Here is a 22,671-nt window from a genome sequence, read left to right on the forward strand (position 1 = left end):
TTTCTGTTTTATATTTTATATTCTTCACAGTAGCCACCCTTTGCCTTGATGGCAGCTTTGTACACTCTTAGCATTCTCTCAACCAGCTTCATGAGGAATGCTTTTCCAACAGTCTTGAAGGAGTTCCCACATATGCGGGGCACTAGTTGGCTGTTTTTCCTTCCTTCTGCGGTCCAACTCATCCCAAACTACCTCAATTGGGTTGAGGTCGGGTGATTGTGGAGGCAAGGTCATCTGATACAGCACTCCATCACTCTCCTTCTTGGTCAAATAGCCCTTACATAGCCTGGAGGTGTGTTGGGTCATTGTCCTGTTGAAAAACAAATGATAGTCCTACTAAGCGCAAACCAGATGGGATGGCGTATCGCTGCAGAATGCTGTGGTAGCCATACTGGTTAGTGTGCCTTGAATTCTATATAAATCACAGACAGTGTCACCATCACACCTCCTCCTCCATGCTTCACGGTGGGAACCACACATGCGGAGATGATCCGTTCACCACTGCGTCTCACAAAGACACTGCAGTTGGAACCAAGGATCTCAAATTTGGACTCATCGGACAAAAGGACAGACTTCCACCAGTCTAATATTAATTGCTCATGTTTCTTGGTTGAGAGAATGCCAAGAGTGTACAAAGCTGTCATCAAGGCAAAGGGTGGCTACTTTGAAAAATCTCAAATATAAAATATATTTTGATTTGTTTAACACTTTTTTTGGTTAATTACATGATTCCATTTGTGCTATTTCATAGTTTTAATGTCTTCATTATTATTCTACAATGTAGAAAATAGTAAAGGTAAAGAAAAACTTTGCAAGGAGTAGGTGTGTCCAAACGTTTGACTGGTACTGCATGTATGAAATGAGTTTTGATTTAGAATGGACCATTATCATGCACCTGTATCAAAACAGGGGCAGGGGAAAAAAGACATGTCATCTATGCACTTAAATAGCAAATGGAGGATGCTTTTCCCCATGGTTTATTTTCATGCCAGCCCGGTAGTCTATACTCCTTGTCATGTCTACTCCCGCTCCTTCCCTCCGACGTTCGACGTCGCCGCTTTACTAACCACCAGTCCAGACATTCATCATTAGGCACACCTGGACTCCATCACTTCACTGATTACCTCACCTAAATCTGTCACTCCCTTAGTAAATACTGTCTGAGGAATGGAACTGTGTCTTTCATGTTTGAAACTCGTGTTTGTTATATTGTTCTCTGTTCCGTTTATTATTAAACTCACCACCTACACGTGCTTCCCTACTCCTAGCGTCTACGTTACACTCCTGTGGTAGGTAAATATAAGCAATGTGCTTAATTTCAGGAAAGTTGAGAGATAAATATACTAGGCCTAGCCTATAGAAAGCTGATGGGATCCTCCTCATTTTATTAGAGGCCATCACTCTGTTTTCTCCCATAATTGCATATATAGAAATGTTGCTCATGGGCTCTCATGAAGTGTTTGATTACATTTGCATCGATGTCAGAGTGATTAGAGGGGCAACAGAGTACTGAGTACCAGGCAGTTAGCAAGTTTGGTAGGTTACTAATGACCAGCAGCAGCATCAAAGCTTGGAGAAGACTAATTTCCGTGACTAAATGGTCATGTGGAATTTGACTGCCTTCATGACTCGTGACCGCGGTAATACGGTCACCGCAACAGCCCTAGTCCTCCCACTACGACTCTGGAAACAATGCAGTTTATTAGGCTACAGATTAAATAACTTATGATAAACTTCACAGGGTGGGGAAAGTGCACAGTAATCTTAATGATCTTTTCCAATAAATATCAAGGGTCTGATTGGTGACATGATGATCGATGCTTGACTGCCGTTTGACAAATACAAATATTTGCCATAATAATCTCATCATGTAGACAAGCATACCGGCATGACACACCCTACCCACACTGTATCTGAAAGCCATTTGCTAAAGCCCCAAGAACAGAGTAGACACATTTGCTATTTAAAGCAACAGTTTGTAACATGTATTTTGTACATGAAAACTTAAGCGAAAAAGTACTGTGTGTGCACTCCGTCATCACGCTCTGATTTCTATCTGCAACAAGTCTGTTTGGTGGAAACTCACCACTGCTGGGAAAGGTGTATATTTTCTTTATGCGGATTTTAGAACATTCACATCAAGATCTGTCGCCAATTGAGTGGAAACCTAGCTAGTGTCTAGCTTTGTTAGTTCTCAAAGATGGTATTAATTATTCTTCGATCTGGTTTTGGTCGTTTAAGTTGACACTCTTCGATCCTGAAAATTGCCCACTTAGACTAAGACAAATCATTTTCTATACAGAAAAAAACCTGTAATTGGCTCCAATGACTGTAATTTCCTCCATATTAAATGGGTAGTTCAAGATAGTCATTTATCTACTGCCCTAGAGTCGGATGAACAGAAACAGCTAGCATGCTAACTGTTCCTGTAGACTTCCTGTCATTGCACTAATGCTAGATAGCTATGGGGTTCTATCGGGGTACTACAGGGTTCAATTCTCGGGCCGACTCTCTTCTCTGTATATATCAATGATGTCGCTCTTGCTGCGGGCGATTCCCTGATCCACCTCTACGCAGACGACACCATTCCGTATACATCTGGCCCTTCCTTGGACACTGTGCTAACTAACCTCCAAACAAGCTTCAATGTCATACAACACTCCTTCCATGGCCTCCAACTGCTCTTAAACGCTAGTAAAACCAAATGCATGCTTTTCTATTTCGCAACAAAGCCTCCTTCACTCACGCCACCAAACTTACCCTAGTAAAACTGACTATCCTACTGATCCTCGACTTCGGCGATGTCATCTACAAAACAGCTTCCAACACTCTACTCAGCAAACTGGATGCAGTCTATCACAGTGCCACCCGTTTTGTTACCAAATCAAATTATACCACCTACCACTGAGACCTGTATGCTCTAGTCGGCTGGCCCTCGCTACACATTAGTCACCAGACCGACTGGCTCCAGGTCATCTATAAGTCTATGCTAGGTAAAGCTCTGCCTTATCTCAGTTCACTGGTCATGATAACAATACCCACCCATAGCACACGTTCCAGCTGTTATATCTCACTGATCATCCCTAAAGCCAACATCTCCTTTGACCGCCTTTCCTTCCAGTTCTCTGCTGCCAGTGACTGGAACGAATTGCAAAAATCGTTGGAGACTTTTATTTCCCTCACCAACTTCAAACATCAACTATCTGAGCAGCTAACCGATCGCTGCAGTTGTACATAGTCCATCTGTAAATAGCCCACCCAATCCATCTACCTTTTTTCTGCTCTTTTGCACACCAGTATCTCTACTTGCACATCATCATCTGCTCATTTATCACTCCAGTGTTAATCTGCTAAATTGTAACTGTTCGCTCCTATGGCCTATTTATTGCCTACCTCCTCATGCCTTTTGCACACACTGTATATAGACTTTATTTTTTCTACTGTGTCATTGATTTGTTTATTGTGTTATTGGCTTGTTTATTGTTTACTCCATGTGTAACTCTGTGTTGTTGTCTGTGTCGCACTGCTTTGCGGACCCCCTGAGTACTTCAGCGGACACCGTGGATCCTCGTTTGAAAACGCCTGAGCTAGGGCACAGATCCGGTTCAATGAGTTCTGAGCTGAGCTATGGGCTTGAAGGTGAAGTATGAGAGAGATGAAGAGAGAAGGCAGTATGAGGGAGAACAGGGAAAGAGAGGGAGGGATAGGTAGTGGAGAGACTGGGGTACCTTCTGCTTGCGGTGGATGCCTGGGCTGTTGGGGGTGGAGGTGGGGGACTGCTTGCGGTGGATGCCTGGGCTGTTGGGGGTGGATGTGGGGGACTGCTTGGAAATTGGGGTAGAGAGCTGGCTGCTGGAGCCCGTCCCGTTGGCTGTGAGAACCCAGACGGAGTGAGAAAGAAAACGTTGTAAAGAGAGAGAATAAGAGAAAGAGAGAGAAAAAGAGAGAGACCAGTGAATTAGATTGTGTAAGACCTGTATGCCAGGAGTAATGTCTGTCACAGCCAGGAGAGGTCTGGCCACTCCTCAGAGCCCGGTTCCTCTCTGGGTTTTTTCCTAGATTCCTCCCTTTCTAGGGTGTTTTTCCAAGCCACAATGCTTCTACATCTGCATTGCTTGCTCTGTGGAGTTTTAAGCTGAGTATCTGTATAGCACTTTATGACAACTGCTGATGTAAAAAGGACTTTATACAATACATTTGATTGATTCATTGAGTGCTTGACCCTCACTTGGCTGTGGACAGAGTCTCCCTGGGCGGCTGACTGACCGGGTCCCTGTTTGTTCCTCTCTGCCGGGGGACATTTGGCCATTACTCTACAGCCCTTTCAGGTTGCTAAGATACCCCTGGCCTAGACAGTGTTTACATCAGAGTGGTGTGATGTCGTAGTTTGTGGAGTAAGACATTTTAAAAGAGCAAAACTGAATCCCGAAGGAAAGACTAAAACAGATGGCCACTCTCTCTTCCAGGCTGAATTGGTAACAGGTACAGTAGCACAAGAGCAGAGCTTTGCAGATGAAGCCAACTTCAATTCCATAAAGTTCATATCTTCATCCAGATCAAAAATGTCTATTTAACTAAAACCAGAACTAAAAAGCTAAGAATGAATGATATGAAAGCAGTATGGACAGAACTAGGTTGGGAAGGCAATGAAGATATGGAGTATTCTAGTCCATGCCTATTTCAGAAGATTTGTCTATGGGTGTATATGATGTAAAGCAGTATAATGGCCAGGAGATGGACTTTTAGTCTGATTCCAGGCATAAAACACCAAGGACAGGGTGTTATGGAGAGAAGCAGGGGTACATCACAGAAAACCTGGATTTGATTTCAAATGAAGAAAAATAACACAAATCTGCAACAAAACTAAAATAACAAACAAAAGCGTGAACAAAAGAGTAAAACCCAAAGCACCATTGGAGGAGGGAGTAAGTAGGGTTAATATTGGGAAGGTACATAAAAGGGAGCCAGCATGCTGGCAGTCAGGATTACGTTTACTACCACCATGATAAACATATAATCAATATACAATCAATATGTTCAGACCAAGCCAACACAATGTAATACCAAATATAAAACAGTGTGATGATGTCCTTTAAAACCAAACTATTTTGATCATTTGTGACTGCAGTGTAAAATTGGGGCCTCTGTGGAGGCTGGAAAAATCGTTTTCATGAAGACATTTGCCTTATGTTCTCCTGCTCATGACGCGGCTGCATCAGATCAAATTAAACAGGCCACCACTGGTACCCTCGACCCCTGTCTCTACCCTATGTGTCCCCCCACCCATCCTGATTCCACCCACCCGGGGGCCACTCTACCCTCATCACAATGAAGAGGCTGTTTAACCTTGGACAAATTAGAAGGACTAGCCACTTGGCTGTCCATCTGCTGCCTTTACAGGCCTGGGCCCCACCGGTAGACACTGAAATATTAAACGAAACACAACATACTTAATGGAGGTGCACAAATTTGGATAAAATAGCCAACGTTTGATCAGTGAGTTCAGTCTGAGCAAGCACCTCACTGTGTAGTGACAAGACCAGGGGGCATGCGACACTAAACCAATCAGTTGGCGTGACACGTCAGCTAGGATAGGACCTTAATGGTGTGTTAATATCTTAGCCTATGTGTGCACTTCACTGGATGAATTGGTGTGAAAAAAAAGTAAATAATGGTGCCATCTTGTGCCATCAACCTTTCACCTGTCTAGTGAACACTCTGACCATATGATGAGTAGGTATAACAGGTTTAGTAGGTATAACAGGTTTAGTAGGTATAACAGGTCTAGTAGGTATAACAGGTCTAGTAGGTATAACAGGTCTATTAGGTATAACAGGTCTAGTAGGTATAACAGGTCTATTAGGTATAACAGGTCTATTAGGTATAACAGGTTTAGTAGGTATAACAGGTTTAGTAGTTATAACAGGTCTATTAGGTATAACAGGTCTAGTAGGTATAACAGGTCTAGTAGTTATAACAGGTCTAGTAGGTATAACAGGTCTATTAGGTATAACAGGTCTATTAGGTATAACAGGTCTAGTAGGTATAACAGGTCTATTAGGTATAACAGGTCTATTAGGTATAACAGGTCTAGTAGGTATAACAGGTTTATTAGGTATAACAGGTCTATTAGGTATAACAGGTCTAGTAGGTATAACAGGTTTAGTAGGTATAACAGGTCTATTAGGTATAACAGGTCTAGTAGGTATAACAGGTCTAGTAGGTATAACAGGTCTAGTAGGTATAACAGGTCTAGTAGGTATAACAGGTCTAGTAGGTATAGGTCTAGTAGGTATAACAGGTCTATTAGGTATAACAGGTCTAGTAGTTATAACAGGTCTAGTAGGTATAACAGGTCTATTAGGTATAACAGGTCTAGGTCTATTAGGTATAACAGGTCTATTAGGTATAACAGGTCTAGTAGGTATAACAGGTTTAGTAGGTATAACAGGTCTATTAGGTATAGGGTCTAGTAGGTATAACAGGTCTAGTAGGTATAGGGTAGGTATAACAGGTCTAGGTATAGGTATAACAGGTCTAGTAGGTATAACAGGTCTATTAGGTATAACAGGTCTAGTAGTATAACAGGTCTAGTAGGTATAACAGGTCTATTAGGTATAACAGGTCTATTAGGTATAACAGGTCTATTAGGTATAACAGGTCTAGTAGGTATAACAGGTTTAGTAGGTATAACAGGTCTATTAGGTATAACAGGTCTAGTAGGTATAACAGGTCTAGTAGGTATAACAGGTCTAGTAGGTATAACAGTTTCAGTAGGTATAACAGGTCTAGTAGGTATAACAGGTCTAGTAGGTATAACAGGTCTAGTAGGTATAACAGGTCTAGTAGGTATAACAGGTCTAGTAGGTATAACAGGTCTAGTAGGTATAACAGGTCTAGTAGGTATAACAGGTCTATTAGGTATAACAGGTCTAGTAGTTATAACAGGTCTAGTAGGTATAACAGGTCTATTAGGTATAACAGGTCTATTAGGTATAACAGGTCTAGTAGGTATAACAGGTTTAGTAGGTATAACAGGTCTATTAGGTATAACAGGTCTAGTAGGTATAACAGGTCTAGTAGTTATAACAGGTCTAGTAGGTATAACAGGTCTAGTAGTTATAACAGGTCTAGTAGGTATAACAGGTTTAGTAGGTATAACAGGTCTAGTAGTTATAACAGGTCTGGTAGGTATAACAGGTCTGGTAGGTATAACAGGTCTATTAGGTATAACAGGTCTAGTAGTTATAACAGGTCTAGTAGTTATAACAGGTCTAGTAGTTATAACAGGTCTAGTAGGTATAACAGGTCTAGTAGTTATAACAGGTCTAGTAGTTATAACAGGTCTAGTAGTTATAACAGGTCTAGTAGGTATAACAGGTCTAGTAGGTATAACAGGTCTAGTAGGTATAACAGGTCTAGTAGTTATAACAGGTCTAGTAGGTATAACAGGTCTAGTAGGTATAACAGGTCTAGTAGGTATAACAGGTCTAGTAGTTATAACAGGTCTAGTAGGTATAACAGGTCTAGTAGGTATAACAGCTCTAGTAGGTATAACAGTTTCAGTAGTTATAACAGGTCTAGTAGGTATAACAGGTCTATTAGGTATAACAGGTCTATTAGGTATAACAGGTCTAGTAGGTATAACAGGTCTAGTAGTTATAACAGGTCTATTAGGTATAACAGGTCTAGTAGGTATAACAGTTTCAGTAGTTATAACAGGTCTAGTAGTTATAACAGGTCTATTAGGTATAACAGGTCTAGTAGGTATAACAGGTCTAGTAGGTATAACAGGTCTAGTAGGTATAACAGTTTCAGTAGGTATAACAGGTCTAGTAGGTATAACAGGTCTAGTAGTTATAACAGGTCAAGTAGGTATAACAGGTCTAGTAGTTATAACAGGTCTAGTAGGTATAACAGGTCTAGTAGGTATAACAGGTCTAGTAGGTATAACAGTTTCAGTAGGTATGACAGGTCTAGTAGGTATAACAGGTCTAGTAGGTATAACAGTTTCAGTAGTTATAACAGGTCTAGTAGGTATAACAGGTCTATTAGGTATAACAGGTCTAGTATGTATAACAGGTCTAGTAGGTATAACAGTTTCAGTAGTTATAACAGGTCTAGTAGGTATAACAGGTCTAGTAGTTATAACAGGTCTAGTAGGTATAACAGTTTCAGTAGTTATAACAGGTCCAGTAGGTATAACAGGTCTAGTAGGTATAACAGGTCTAGTAGGTATAACAGTTTCAGTAGTTATAACAGGTCCAGTAGGTATAACAGGTCTAGTAGGTATAACAGTTTCAGTAGTTATAACAGGTCCAGTAGTTATAACAGGTCCAGTAGTTATAACAGGTCTAGTAGGTATAACAGTTTCAGTAGGTATAACAGGTCTAGTAGTTATAACAGGTCTAGTAGGTATAACAGGTCTAGTAGGTATAACAGTTTCAGTAGTTATAACAGGTCCAGTAGGTATAACAGGTCTAGTAGGTATAACAGTTTCAGTAGGTATAACAGGTCTAGTAGTTATAACAGGTCTAGTAGGTATAACAGGTCTAGTAGGTATAACAGGTCTAGTAGTTATAACAGGTCTAGTAGTTATAACAGGTCTAGTAGGTATAACAGGTCTAGTAGGTATAACAGGTCTAGTAGTTATAACAGGTCTAGTAGTTATAACAGGTCTAGTAGGTATAACAGGTCTAGTAGGTATAACAGTTTCAGTAGTTATAACAGGTCTAGTAGTTGAGGGAGATTGCTGCTTACTCCTGACTGTTCTCTTCAAATCTCTGTCTATCTATCTTGTTGGCCCCCTCCTTGACACAGACAGCGTATGTCACGGATAATAATAGCTCCAAGCTCTAGAGACAGATGTGAGGTATTTACAATCCTCCACTACCTTTGTTTCCTTTTCATGTTTCATATTTTCACCAATGCTTAAGGAAAGCAGATCTGGATTAGTATCATTTTGTAATTCATAATCTGCTCACATTATCCTGATCAAACAAAGGCTGGATTTATTTGTGTCCCCATTTTGTTTTATTTGTGGGGGTATTGGGCAACGCAGCATGCAGAAAGTGTTGTGTTGAGGTTAGAGGGCAGTGCCCACCAGTAAACATTGTCTGCCTCACTGTCTCACTCACAGTATAGACAGACATTGCAGACAGAACAGACAACAACAGGCACCAGGGTTTAAATACCCTGACTGTGCAATCAAATCCTGGACAACAACATGCAAATTACAGACATATAATTCAACATTTAAAAAATTAATGAAACAAAATCAATACAACAGAAATTCACATTATGATAATGACACGTAAAAACAATAATAACCACATGCATCCATGTCAGTTGGTTTAAATCTAGCTGCGTTTAGAATCAGGGTGGGTGGATGGATGCTCATAGTAAAGGTGAGTAGCAGTATCTGTTTTAAAGTCTATGTGGGCCAACATGGAGTCACATAGGAGATGAGACAACAATGAGCTCACTCGATTCAGCAGGAGACTTGCTGCGCCGGATCGGACCTGGACTCTTAGAACCTTTCTTCTTCATCATCCTGCACCCTTCTGTGAAGAGAAACGCAGACAGACAGACAGACAGACAGACAGACAGACAGACAGACAGACAGACAGACAGACAGACACACCAGACAGACAGGTCAGACACACCAGACAGACAGACAGACAGACAGACAGACAGACAGACAGACAGACCAGACAGACAGACACACCAGACAGACAGACAGACACACCAGACAGACAGACAGACACACCAGACAGACAGACAGACACACCAGACAGACAGACAGACAGACAGACAGACAGACAGACCAGACAGACAGACAGACAGACACACCAGACAGACAGACAGACACACCAGACAGACAGACAGACACACCAGACAGACAGACAGACACACCAGACAGACAGACAGACAGACACACCAGACAGACAGACAGACAGACACACCAGACAGACAGACAGACACACCAGACAGACAGGTCAGACAGACAGACAGACAGAGACAGACAGACAGACAGACAGACAGACAGACAGACAGACAGACAGACAGACACACCAGACGGACAGACAGACACACCAGACGGACAGACAGACACACCAGACAGACAGACACACCAGACAGACAGACACACCAGACAGACAGACACACCAGATGGACAGACAGACACACCAGACAGACAGACAGACACACCAGACAGACAGACACACCAGACAGACAGACACACCAGACAGACAGACAGACAGACAGACCGGACGGACAGACACACCAGACGGACAGACAGACACACCAGACGGACAGACAGACACACCAGACGGACAGACAGACACACCAGACGGACAGACAGACACACCAGACAGACAGACAGACACACCAGACAGACAGACAGACACACCAGACAGACAGACACACCAGACAGACAGACACACCAGACGGACAGACAGACACACCAGACGGACAGACAGACACACCAGACGGACAGACAGACACACCAGACGGACAGACAGACACACCAGACGGACAGACAGACACACCAGACAGACAGACAGACACACCAGACAGACAGACACACCAGACAGACAGACAGACACACCAGACGGACAGACAGACAGACACACCAGACGGACAGACAGACAGACAGACACACACACCAGACAGACAGACACATACCAGACAGACAGACAGACAGACAGACAGACCGGACGGACAGACACACCAGACGGACAGACAGACACACCAGACGGACAGACAGACACACCAGACAGACAGACCAGACGGACAGACAGACACACCAGACGGACAGACAGACACACGAGACGGACAGACACACCAGACGGACAGACAGACAGACACACCAGACGGACAGACAGACAGACAGACACACCAGACGGACAGACAGACAGACACACCAGACGGACAGACAGACAGACACACCAGACGGACAGACAGACAGACACACCAGACGGACAGACAGACAGACAGACACACCAGACGGACAGACAGACAGACAGACAGACAGACAGACACACACACCAGACAGACAGACAGACACACACCAGACAGACAGACAGACACACACACCAGACAGACAGACACACCAGACGGACAGACAGACACACCAGACGGACAGACAGACACACCAGACGGACAGACAGACAGACAGAGACACACACACCAGACAGACAGACAGACACACACACCAGACAGACATACAGACACATACCAGACAGACAGACAGACAGACAGACAGACAGACAGACAGACAGACAGACAGACAGACACACCAGACAGACAGACAGACACAGACAGACAGACACACACACCAGACAGACAGACAGACACATACACCAGACAGACAGACAGACAGACACATACCAGACAGACAGACACATACCAGACAGACAGACACATACCAGACAGACAGACACATACCAGACAGACAGACACATACCAGACAGACAGACAGACAGACACATACCAGACAGACAGACAGACAGACAGACAGACAGACAGACAGACAGACAGACAGACACACACACACCAGACAGACAGACAGACAGACAGACAGACAGACAGACAGACAGACAGACAGACAGACAGACAGACAGACAGACACATACCAGACAGACAGACAGACAGATACCAGACAGACAGACAGACAGACAGACAGACACATACCAGACAGACAGACACATACCAGACAGACAGACACATACCAGACAGACAGACAGACAGACAGACAGACAGACAGACAGACAGACAGACAGACAGACAGACCAGACAGACAGACAGACAGTGTGTGAGCATCAGACAAACGGTAATCACAGTAGCATCTTTCATGTGAAAGGCAGCATTGACAAAGAAATAGATGTTCATACAAACAGATTGACATGGACACTGTAAAATGTTAATTGATTACCAAATGGCATACAGATGTGTCTTAAATGAAGTCCATTGTTGCTGAAATGTTTTCAGCAAGGTGGGTAGTTTGGTGGTCTCTTTTGTACAAAGACTAGCTTCATAGTGAGCTTCAGTCTATGTGGTTTCTGTGTGTACAGCAATTATATATTGTGTATGCAGAGCGGTGAGGTTTACTGTCAGTAGACAGTATGCAGAGCGGTGAGGTTTACTGTCTGTAGACAGTATGCAGAGTGGCGAGGTTTACTGTCTGTAGACAGTATGCAGAGCGGTGAGGTTTACTGTCTGTAGACAGTATGCAGAGCGGTGAGGTTTACTGTCTGTAGACAGTATGCAGAGTGGTGAGGTTTACTGTCTGTAGACAGTATGCAGAGCGGTGAGGTTTACTGTCTGTAGACAGTATGCAGAGCGGTGAGGTTTACTGTCAGTAGACAGTATGCAGAGCGGCGAGGTTTACTGTCTGTAGACAGTATGCAGAGCGGTGAGGTTTACTGTCTGTAGACAGTATGCAGAGTGGTGAGGTTTACTGTCTGTAGACAGTATGCAGAGCGGTGAGGTTTACTGTCTGTAGACAGTATGCAGAGCGGTGAGGTTTACTGTCTGTAGACAGTATGCAGAGCGGTGAGGTTTACTGTCTGTAGACAGTATGCAGAGCGGTGAGGTTTACTGTCAGTAGACAGTATGCAGAGTGGCGAGGTTTACTGTCTGTAGACAGTATGCAGAGCGGTGAGGTTTACTGTCAGTAGACAGTATGCAGAGCGGCGAGGTTTACTGTCAGTAGACAGTATGCAGAGCGGCGAGGTTTACTGTCAGTAGACAGTATGCAGAGCGGTGAGGTTTACTGTCTGTAGACAGTATGCAGAGCGGTGAGGTTTACTGTCTGTAGACAGTATGCAGAGCGGTGAGGTTTACTGTCTGTAGACAGTATGCAGAGCGGTGAGGTTTACTGTCAGATGCAGAGCGGCGAGGTTTACTGTCAGTAGACAGTATGCAGAGCGGTGAGGTTTACTGTCTGTAGACAGTATGCAGAGCGGTGAGGTTTACTGTCTGTAGACAGTATGCAGAGCGGTGAGGTTTACTGTCTGTAGACAGTATGCAGAGCGGTGAGGTTTACTGTCTGTAGACAGTATGCAGAGCGGTGAGGTTTACTGTCTGTAGACAGTATGCAGAGCGGTGAGGTTTACTGTCTGTAGACAGTATGCAGAGCGGTGAGGTTTACTGTCTGTAGACAGTATGCAGAGTGCTGAGGTTTACTGTCTGTACAGTAGTTGTGTGTCATGCAGTTTATTTTGGGTCATTGCATTAATAAGTGTAAAGAGTGCAGCATGACGCCGACAACCACAAAGACTGCTAGACATCCTCCTTTCCTCCCTCTGCTCACCTCTCCACTCCTCCTCTGCCTTCCTCTCAGTACTACGGTGCTTTTCTATTCCTCCACCCTACTCTCCTCTCTAAAAATCTTCACTCCTCTAGCGCCCATCCCTCCTCTAACGCCCATCCCTCCTCCCTCCTCTAACGCCCATCCTCCCTCCTCTAACGCCCATCCATCCTCCCTCCTCTAACGCCCATCCCTCCTACCTCCTCTAACGCCCATCCATCCTCCCTCCTCTAGCGCCCATCCATCCTCCCTCCTCTAACGCCCATCCATCCTCCCTCCTCTAACGCCCATCCCTCCTACCTCCTCTAACGCCCATCCATCCTCCCTCCTCTAACGCCCATCCATCCTCCCTCCTCTAACGCCCATCCATCCTCCCTCCTCTAACGCCCATCCCTCCTCCCTCCTCTAACGCCCATCCCTCCTCCCTCCTCTAACGCCCATCCATCCTCCCTCCTCTAACGCCCATCCATCCTACCTCCTCTAACGCCCATCCATCCTCCCTCCTCTAGCGCCCATCCATCCTCCCTCCTCTAACGCCCATCCATCCTCCCTCCTCTAACGCCCATCCCTCCTACCTCCTCTAACGCCCATCCATCCTCCCTCCTCTAACGCCCATCCATCCTCCCTCCTCTAACGCCCATCCATCCTCCCTCCTCTAACGCCCATCCATCCTCCCTCCTCTAACGCCCATCCCTCCTACCTCCTCTAGCGCCCATCCATCCTCCCTCCTCTAGCGCCCATCCATCCTCCCTCCTCTAACGCCCATCCATCCTCCCTCCTCTAACGCCCATCCCTCCTACCTCCTCTAACGCCCATCCATCCTCCCTCCTCTAACGCCCATCCCTCCTCCCTCCTCTAACGCCCATCCATCCTCCCTCCTCTAACGCCCATCCCTCCTACCTCCTCTAACGCCCATCCATCCTACCTCCTCTAACGCCCATCCCTCCTCCCTCCTCTAACGCTCATCCCTCCTACCTCCTCTAGCGCCCATCCCTCCTACCTCCTCTAGCGCCCATCCCTCCTCCCTCCTCTAGCGCCCATCCCTCCTCCCTCCTCTAGCGCCCATCCCTCCTACCTCCTCTAGCGCCCATCCCTCCTCCCTCCTCTAGCGCCCATCCCTCCTACCTCCTCTAACGCCCATCCATCCTCCCTCCTCTAACGCCCATCCATCCTCCCTCCTCTAACGCCCATCCATCCTCCCTCCTCTAACGCTCATCCCTCCTACCTCCTCTAACGCCCATCCATTCTCCCTCCTCTAACGCCCATCCATCCTCCCTCCTCTAACGCCCATCCATCCTCCCTCCTCTAGCGCCCATCCATCCTCCCTCCTCTAGCGCCCATCCATCCTCCCTTCTCTAACGCCCATCCCTCCTACCTCCTCTAACGCCCATCCCTCCTCCCTCCTCTAACGCCCATCCCTCCTCCCTCCTCTAACGCTCATCCCTCCTACCTCCTCTAACGCCCATCCCTCCTACCTCCTCTAACGCCCATCCCTCCTCCCTCCTCTAACGCCCATCCCTCCTACCTCCTCTAACGCCCATCCCTCCTCCCTCCTCTAACGCCCATCCCTCCTCCCTCCTCTAACGCCCATCCATCCTCCCTCCTCTAACGCCCATCCATCCTCCCTCCTCTAACGCCCATCCATCCTACCTCCTCTAACGCCCATCCCTCCTACCTCCTCTAACGCCCATCCCTCCTACCTCCTCTAACGCCCATCCATCCTCCCTCCTCTAACGCCCATCCATCCTACCTCCTCTAACGCCCATCCATCCTACCTCCTCTAACGCCCATCCATCCTCCCTCCTCTAACGCCCATCCATCCTCCCTCCTCTAACGCCCATCCATCCTCCCTCCTCTAACGCCCATCCCTCCTACCTCCTCTAACGCCCATCCATCCTCCCTCCTCTAACGCCAATCCATCCTCCCTCCTCTAACGCTCATCCCTCCTCCCTCCTCTAGCGCCCATCCCTCCTCCCTCCTCTAACGCCCATCCCTCCTCCCTCCTCTAACGCCCATCCATCCTCCCTCCTCTAACGCCCATCCCTCCTACCTCCTCTAACGCCCATCCATCCTCCCTCCTCTAACGCCCATCCATCCTCCCTCCTCTAACGCCCATCCCTCCTCCCTCCTCTAACGCCCATCCCTCCTCCCTCCTCTAACGCCCATCCATCCTCCCTCCTCTAACGCTCATCCCTCCTACCTCCTCTAACGCCCATCCATCCTCCCTCCTCTAACGCCCATCCATCCTCCCTCCTCTAACGCCCATCCATCCTCCCTCCTCTAGCGCCCATCCATCCTCCCTCCTCTAGCGCCCATCCATCCTCCCTCCTCTAACGCCCATCCCTCCTACCTCCTCTAACGCCCATCCCTCCTACCTCCTCTAACGCCCATCCCTCCTCCCTCCTCTAACGCCCATCCCTCCTCCCTCCTCTAACGCTCATCCCTCCTACCTCCTCTAACGCCCATCCCTCCTACCTCCTCTAACGCCCATCCCTCCTCCCTCCTCTAACGCCCATCCCTCCTACCTCCTCTAACGCCCATCCCTCCTCCCTCCTCTAACGCCCATCCCTCCTCCCTCCTCTAACGCCCATCCCTCCTCCCTCCTCTAACGCTCATCCCTCCTCCCTCCTCTAACGCTCATCCCTCCTCCCTCCTCTAGCGCCCATCCCTCCTCCCTCCTCTAACGCCCATCCCTCCTCCCTCCTCTAACGCCCATCCATCCTCCCTCCTCTAACGCCCATCCATCCTCCCTCCTCTAACGCCCCCATCCCTCCTACCTCCTCCTAACGCCCATCCATCCATCCCTCCTCCTCTAACGCCCATCCATTCTCCCTCCTCTAACGCCCATCCCTCCTCCCTCCTCTAACGCTCATCCCTCCTCCCTCCTCTAACGCCCATCCATCCTCCCTCCTCTAACGCCCATCCATCCTCCCTCCTCTAACGCCCATCCATCCTCCCTCCTCTAACGCCCATCCCTCCTCCCTCCTCTAACGCCCATCCATCCTCCCTCCTCTAGCGCCCATCCCTCCTCCCTCCTCTAACGCCCATCCCTCCTCCCTCCTCTAACGCCCATCCCTCCTCTAACGCTCATCCCTCCTCCCTCCTCTAACGCCCATCCCTCCTCCCTCCTCTAACGCCCATCCATCCTCCCTCCTCTAACGCCCATCCCTCCTACCTCCTCTAACGCCCATCCCTCCTACCTCCTCTAACGCCCATCCATCCTACCTCCTCTAACGCCCATCCCTCCTACCTCCTCTAACGCTCATCCCTCCTACCTCCTCTAACGCCCATCCCTCCTACCTCCTCTAACGCCCATCCATCCTCCCTCCTCTAACGCCCATCCCTCCTACCTCCTCTAACGCTCATCCCTCCTACCTCCTCTAACGCTCATCCATCCTCCCTCCTCTAACGCCCATCCCTCCTCCCTCCTCTAACGCCCATCCATCCTACCTCCTCTAACGCCCATCCATCCTCCCTCCTCTAACGCCCATCCCTCCTCCCTCCTCTAACGCTCATCCCTCCTCCCTCCTCTAACGCTCATCCCTCCTACCTCCTCTAACGCCCATCCCTCCTACCTCCTCTAACGCCCATCCCTCCTACCTCCTCTAACGCCCATCCATCCTCCCTCCTCTAACGCCCATCCATCCTCCCTCCCCTAACGCCCATCCATCCTCCCTCCTCTAACGCCCATCCCTCCTACCTCCTCTAACGCCCATCCATCCTACCTCCTCTAACGCCCATCCATCCTACCTCCTCTAACGCCCATCCATCCTCCCTCCTCTAACGCTCATCCCTCCTCCCTCCTCTAACGCCCATCCATCCTCCCTCCTCTAACGCCCATCCATCCTCCCTCCTCTAACGCCCATCCATCCTACCTCCTCTAACGCCCATCCATCCTCCCTCCTCTAACGCCCATCCCTCCTCCCTCCTCTAACGCCCATCCCTCCTCCCTCCTCCGCCCATCCCTCCTACCTCCTCTAACGCCCATCCCTCCTACCTCCTCTAACGCCCATCCATCCACCCTCCTCTAGCGCTCATCCCTCCTCCCTCCTCTAGCGCCCACGCCTCAGTCTAGAGTCCACCCCTCCGTCTAGAGTCCACCCCTCCGTCTAGCGCCCACCCCTCCGTCTGGAGCCCACCCCTCCGTCTACCGCCCACCCCTCCGCCATCGCCCACCACTCTGTCTAGAGCCCACCCCTCCGTCTAGCGCCCCTCCCTCCATCTAGCGCCCACCCCTCCGTCTAGTGCCAACCCCTCCGCCCAGAGCACACCCCCTCCGTCTAGCGTCCACAGCTCCGTCTAGCGCCCACCCCTCCGCCATCGCCCACCCCTCCGTCTAGCGTCCACCCCTCAGTCTAGAGTCCACCCCTCCGTCTAGCGTCCACAGCTCCGTCTAGCGCCCACCCCTCCGCCATCGCCCACCCCTCCGTCTAGCGCCCATCCTCCTCCCTCCTCTAGCGCCCACCTCTCCTCTAACGCCCCTCCCTCCATCTAGCGCCCACCCCTCCGCCATCGCCCACCCCTCCGTCTAGAGTCCACCCCTCCGTCTAGCGCCCACCCCGCCGTCTGGAGCCCACCCCTCCGTCTACCGCCCACCCCTCCGCCATCGCCCACCACTCTGTCTAGAGCCCACCCCTCCGTCTAGCGCCCCTCCCTCCATCTAGCGCCCACCCCTCCGTCTAGTGCCAACCCCTCCGCCCAGAGCACACCCCTCCGTCTAGCGTCCACAGCTCCGTCTAGCGCCCACCCCTCCGCCATCGCCCACCCCTCCGTCTAGCGTCCACCCCTCAGTCTAGAGTCCACCCCTCCGTCTAGAGTCCACCCCTCCGTCTAGCGCCCATCCCTCCTCCTTCCTCTAGCGCCCATCCCTCCTCTAGCGCCCATCCCTCCTCCCTCCTCTAGCGCCCATCCCTCCTCCCTCCTCTAGCGCCCACCCCTCAGTCTAGAGTCCACCCCTCCGTCTAGAGTCCACCCCTCCGTCTAGCGCCCACCCCTCCGTCTAGAGCCCACCCCTCCGTCTACCGCACACCCCTCCGCCATCGCCCACCACTCTGTCTAGAGCCCACCCCTCCGTCTAGCGCCCCTCCCTCAATCTAGCGCCCATCCTCACTCTAGAGCCCACCCCTCACTCTAGCGCCCATCCCTCACTCTAGAGCCCACCCCTCCGTCTAGCGTCCACAGCTCCGTCTAGCGCCCACCCCTCCGCCATCGCCCACCCCTCCGTCTAGCGCCCATCCCTCCTCCCTCCTCTAGCGCCCACCTCTCCTCTAACGCCCCTCCCTCCATCTAGCGCCAACCCCTCCGCCCAGAGCACGCTCCTCCATCTAGAGCCCACCCCTCCGTCTAGAGCCCACCCCTCACTCTAGCGCCCATCCCTCCGCCCTCCTCTAGCGCCCATCCCTCCTCTAGCTTCCATCCCTCCTCTCGCTCATCCCTCCTCTAGCGCTCATCCCTCCTCTAGCGCTCATCCCTCCGCCCTCATCTAGCGCCCATCCCTCCGCCCTCCTCTAGCGCCCCTCCCTCCACCCTCCTCTAGCGCCCCTCCCTCCACCCTCCTCTAGCGCCCATCCCTCCACCCTCCTCTAGCGCCCCTCCCTCCACCCTCCTCTAGCGCCCATCCCTCCGCCCTCCTCTAGCGCCCATCCCTCCTCTAGCTTCCATCCCTCCTCTCGCGCTCATCCCTCCTCTAGCTTCCATCCCTCCTCCCTCATCTAGCGCTCATCCCTCCGCCCTCATCTAGCGCTCATCCCTCCACCCTCCTCTCGTGTCCATCCCTCCACCCTCCTCCCTGTCTGTCTTTCCTGCCTGCAGAGAGCTGATCACACAGTGTCTGTTTGTCTTCTCTCTCCTAACCTTCATGCACCAGGAGTCACACAGCCAGATGTCTGTGTGCCCAGTGCTCGTGTGAAATGCCACCGGGTATTCAAAAATCCTTCACACCTAAAGAGCATATTAGACACTCACATCCCCTCTACACCATGCTCACCCCGCCCCTGTCTGGAAGAGTGGTTTAGTCTATGAAATGCTCTGCTACACCCCCAGGGAGAGGAAATTGTATGACCCAAAGATGATAGAAGTGTTCTCAAAATGACAGAGTTGACTTATCTGAAATAGCCTTATGTATTTAGACTTTTAAAGGGTTAATTAAAGGGCTTTGAGTTCAGTCCACATTTGCCAGGGCCAATTGAAGGTGATCCAATTCTGCCTGTAGTGATGCTTATTAAATACTGAGCTACATATAGTCCCCTCTGTCTCCTGCAATGGCCATCAAAACTGGATGCATTTTTATGTGTAAATCCGATTAAGCAACAGGATCCAAATCTATACCAAATATGTCTGTGTATGGTGATAGGATTGGATTATCTCTGACTCTGCTGTATCAGTTTGAACCAGTGCAGTGTGTGAAAGACAGGGCCACTCCGTTCCTCGCTCCTGGCCCCACCCAGGCCAACTCAGTGTTCTCCAGCAGACATGATATGATGTCAGTGTGATGTCGGCATGACCCCACTGACCTTGGGCTGATTTGGGTTTGGTTCCAGAGGGGTAGAGCGCTGAAAGAAAGGAACCACAACATTAAAGCACACGGGCCAAGAGGACAGGCAGGGGGTTAGGAAATAGACCCTGCCTAAAACATATCAATCCTACACTGATACCGTAATCATGTATATGATTTTCCCTTGTTACTGAGCTCTCTGCTATAGAGAGGTGTGACGGGGTTTGGGAGAGGGAGCTGAATGTGCAGTGGCCTGTGTAGCTATTATGTGAAAATAACCTTTAAAACACCTGTAGGAAGTGGCCAGGCTGGGTAGTGTAGCTCTACTTCTCTCCTCCACTCAGAGTCAGTATCAGCACCAATGATCTCAACCTGTCACCAACAAGATGAATGGCTGTTCCTCCACCCATACTTATCTTTCCCTGCTGCTTACTGCACACAACACAGCAGACCTATACTTTACATTTACATTCACTACACACACACACATGAATAGACAGTGGCACACACTATATTTATTCTGGTATGTATGTAAGAGGCATCTGTTCTAGTGTAGCCTGGAAATGCCTGTCCTACATGTAGGCCTGTCTTTTAAAATGTGATGGGAGGAACAGATAGAATGGCCATTCTTAAGTCCTTCCCATTATGGCCCTGGCGGTACATGACCCTGTTTGGCATTTGAGGTGCCCTAGAGACTACTTACCACTCTATTTACATGTCTAAAACCTCATTTACATAAACACCATCTAAATAATGAGCTCTAGTGCAATACTGATTTGAAAGACCTATAAAGAAAAAACTCCAAAAGGAGACAAAAGAAGAAGGCTATGTGATGTATTTGCCAGTCACTCCATTGAACAGCTAGCTACCATAATCTACATGTGGACTGAGCTGTATGTTGACATAACTGAGTCCGGCCTCCAGCCTAAATCTGGATTTTCTGGGGTGCTGATATTTTATTTAACTATATATTTCAGAGAGATGATTTACTTTCTAAATCAGAGCTGCAAGTTCCTAAATGGACTGTGTGTGTGTGTGTGTGTGTGTGTGTGTGTGTGTGTGTGTGTGTGTGTGTGTGTGTGTGTGTGTGTGTGTGTGTGTGTGTGTGTGTGTGTGTGTGTGTGTGTGTGTGTGTGTGTGTGTGTGTGTGAGAGAGAGAGAAATAAATAAATATACAGTGACTAAAATACCACAATCACATTGACAGATTAGAGAATTTCACAAAAGGTTACAACACTTCCTATGTTGCTATGTATATAGTACAAATATAATACATGTAACATCATAGAAAATGGACAATATTGTAGATAGATGAGTAACAGTAACATTTGACCACAGTAAATCAGTGACTTTTGCAGTGTATGAGGGAAACAGGTTCTGGTCCCAGGGACTTAAGCAGGGAACAGTGATTCAGTGAGAGTGGTGTGAAGGGGGACTAGTCGTGTTACAGTGGTGTAGTTAGTAACTAGCCGTGTTACAGTGGTGTAGTTAGTAACTAGCCGTGTTACAGTGGTGCAGTTAGTAACTAGCCGTGTTACAGTGGTGCTGTTAGTGACTAGCCGTGTTACAGTGGTGTAGTTAGTGACTGGTGGTGTAGTTAGTGACTAGCCGTGTTACAGTGGTGTAGTTAGTGACTAGCCTTGTTACAGTGGTGTAGTTAGTGACTAGCCGTGTTACAGTGGTGTAGTTAGTGACTAGCCGTGTTACAGTGGTGTAGTTAGTGACTAGCCGTGTTACAGTGGTGTAGTTAGTGACTAGCCGTGTTACAGTGGTGTAGTTAGTGACTAGCCGTGTTACAGTGGTGTAGTTAGTGATTAGCCGTGTTACAGTGGTGTAGTTAGTGACTAGCCGTGTTACAGTGGTGTAGTTAGTGACTAGCTGTGTTACAGTGGTGTAGTTAGTGACTAGCCGTGTTACAGTGGTGTAGTTAGTAACTAGCCGTGTTACAGTGGTATAGTTAGTGACTAGCCGTGTTACAGTGGTGTAGTTAGTGACTAGCCGTGCTACAGTGGTGTAGTTAGTGACTAGCCGTGTTACAGTGGTGTAGTTAGTGACTAGTGGCTGTAGTTAGTGACTAGTGGTGTAGTTAGTGACTAGTGGTGTAGTTAGTGACTAGTGGTGTAGTTAGTGACTAGTGGTGTAGTTAGTAACTAGTGGTATAGTTAGTGACTAGTGGTATAGTTAGTGACTACTGGTGCTACAGTGGTATAGTTAGTGACTACTGGTGCTACAGTGGTGTAGTTAGTGACTACTGGTGCTAGAGTGGTGTAGTTAGTGACTACTAGTGCTACAGTGGTGTAGTTATTGACTACTGGTGCTACAGTGGTGTAGTTAGTGACTGGTGGTGTTACAGTGGTGTAGTTAGTGACTAGTCGTGTTACAGTGGTGTAGTTAGTGACTAGTGGCTGTAGTTAGTGACTAGTGGTGTAGTTAGTGACTAGTGTTGTAGTTAGTGACTAGTGGTGTAGTTAGTGACTAGTGGTATAGTTAGTGACGACTGGTGCTACAGTGGTATAGTTAGTGACTACTGGTGCTACAGTGGTATAGTTAGTTACTACTGGTGCTACAGTGGTGTAGTTAGTGACTACTGGTGCTACAGTGGTGTAGTTTGTGACTACTGGTGCTACAGTATTATAGTTAGTGACTACTGGTGCTACAGTGGTGTGGTTAGTGACTACTGGTGCGACAGTGGTATAGTTAGTGACTACTGGTGCTACAGTGGTGTAGTTAGTTACTACTGGTGCTACAGTATTATAGTTAGTGACTACTGGTGCTACAGTGGTGTAGTTAGTGACTACTGGTGCGACAGTGGTATAGTTAGTGACTACTGGTGCTACAGTGGTGTAGTTAGTGACTACTGGTGCTA

The 22,671-nt window shown here is 48.5% G+C and overlaps 2 protein-coding genes across 52 annotated transcripts in view; one reads left to right on the forward strand and one right to left on the reverse strand.

The window, feature by feature from the left end:
• Nucleotides 1-22,671, reverse strand: part of LOC118385066 (neuronal migration protein doublecortin-like) — a 106,515-nt gene that overhangs the window by 7,451 nt on the left and 76,393 nt on the right. For 9 of the 17 annotated variants that reach the window (XM_052520959.1, XM_052520963.1, XM_052520964.1 and 6 more), the window contains exons 5-6: nt 19,825-19,863; nt 9,486-9,563 (exon numbers count right to left, since the gene is read on the reverse strand). In XM_052520959.1, the coding sequence (XP_052376919.1) occupies nt 9,486-9,563; nt 19,825-19,863 (117 nt within the window). Of the gene's footprint in view, nt 1-3,728; nt 3,872-9,485; nt 9,564-19,824; nt 19,864-22,671 lie in introns of all 17 variants that reach the window. The other 8 variants (XM_035771884.2, XM_052520952.1, XM_052520953.1 and 5 more) reach the window with 1 other exon arrangement.
• On the forward strand, nt 3,880-8,842 carry LOC127930728 (insoluble matrix shell protein 4-like). Of its 35 annotated transcripts, none has more exons than XM_052520942.1 (11): nt 3,880-5,845; nt 5,900-6,007; nt 6,152-6,259; nt 6,311-6,337; nt 6,589-6,669; nt 6,994-7,137; nt 7,570-7,740; nt 8,209-8,262; nt 8,335-8,352; nt 8,479-8,658; nt 8,731-8,799. In XM_052520942.1, the coding sequence occupies exons 1-11, from the start codon at nt 5,727-5,729 to the stop codon at nt 8,741-8,743; spliced, it is 1,023 nt and encodes a 340-aa protein (XP_052376902.1). In that variant the 5' UTR covers nt 3,880-5,726; the 3' UTR covers nt 8,744-8,799. The 35 variants fall into 35 exon arrangements, 25 of the variants coding, with proteins under 25 accessions (XP_052376902.1, XP_052376897.1, XP_052376895.1 ...); XM_052520937.1 differs by lacking the exons at nt 8,209-8,262; nt 8,335-8,352 and adding exons at nt 7,741-8,028; nt 8,407-8,460 and having other exon boundaries at nt 7,570-7,632; nt 8,587-8,658; nt 8,731-8,786; XM_052520935.1 differs by lacking the exons at nt 8,209-8,262; nt 8,335-8,352 and adding an exon at nt 8,407-8,460 and having other exon boundaries at nt 6,589-6,678; nt 7,129-7,164; nt 7,579-8,028; nt 8,587-8,658; nt 8,731-8,786.

Source organism: Oncorhynchus keta, chromosome 6, assembly GCF_023373465.1.
Source record: "Oncorhynchus keta strain PuntledgeMale-10-30-2019 chromosome 6, Oket_V2, whole genome shotgun sequence".
NCBI classification, from domain to species: Eukaryota; Metazoa; Chordata; class Actinopteri; order Salmoniformes; family Salmonidae; genus Oncorhynchus; species Oncorhynchus keta.

Excerpts from the sequence above, each read along its gene's own strand:
- LOC127930728 (XM_052520927.1), top strand. The coding sequence starts at position 5,727 with ATGATGAGTAGGTATAACAGGTTTAGTAGGTATAACAGGTTTAGTAGG. Across the intron at positions 6,338-6,588 it reads AGGTCTAGTAGTTATAACAG|GTCTAGTAGGTATAACAGGT; the intron begins GTCTAGTAGGTA and ends GTAGTATAACAG. Across the intron at positions 8,029-8,406 it reads AGTTTCAGTAGTTATAACAG|GTCTAGTAGGTATAACAGGT; the intron begins GTCTAGTAGGTA and ends TAGTTATAACAG.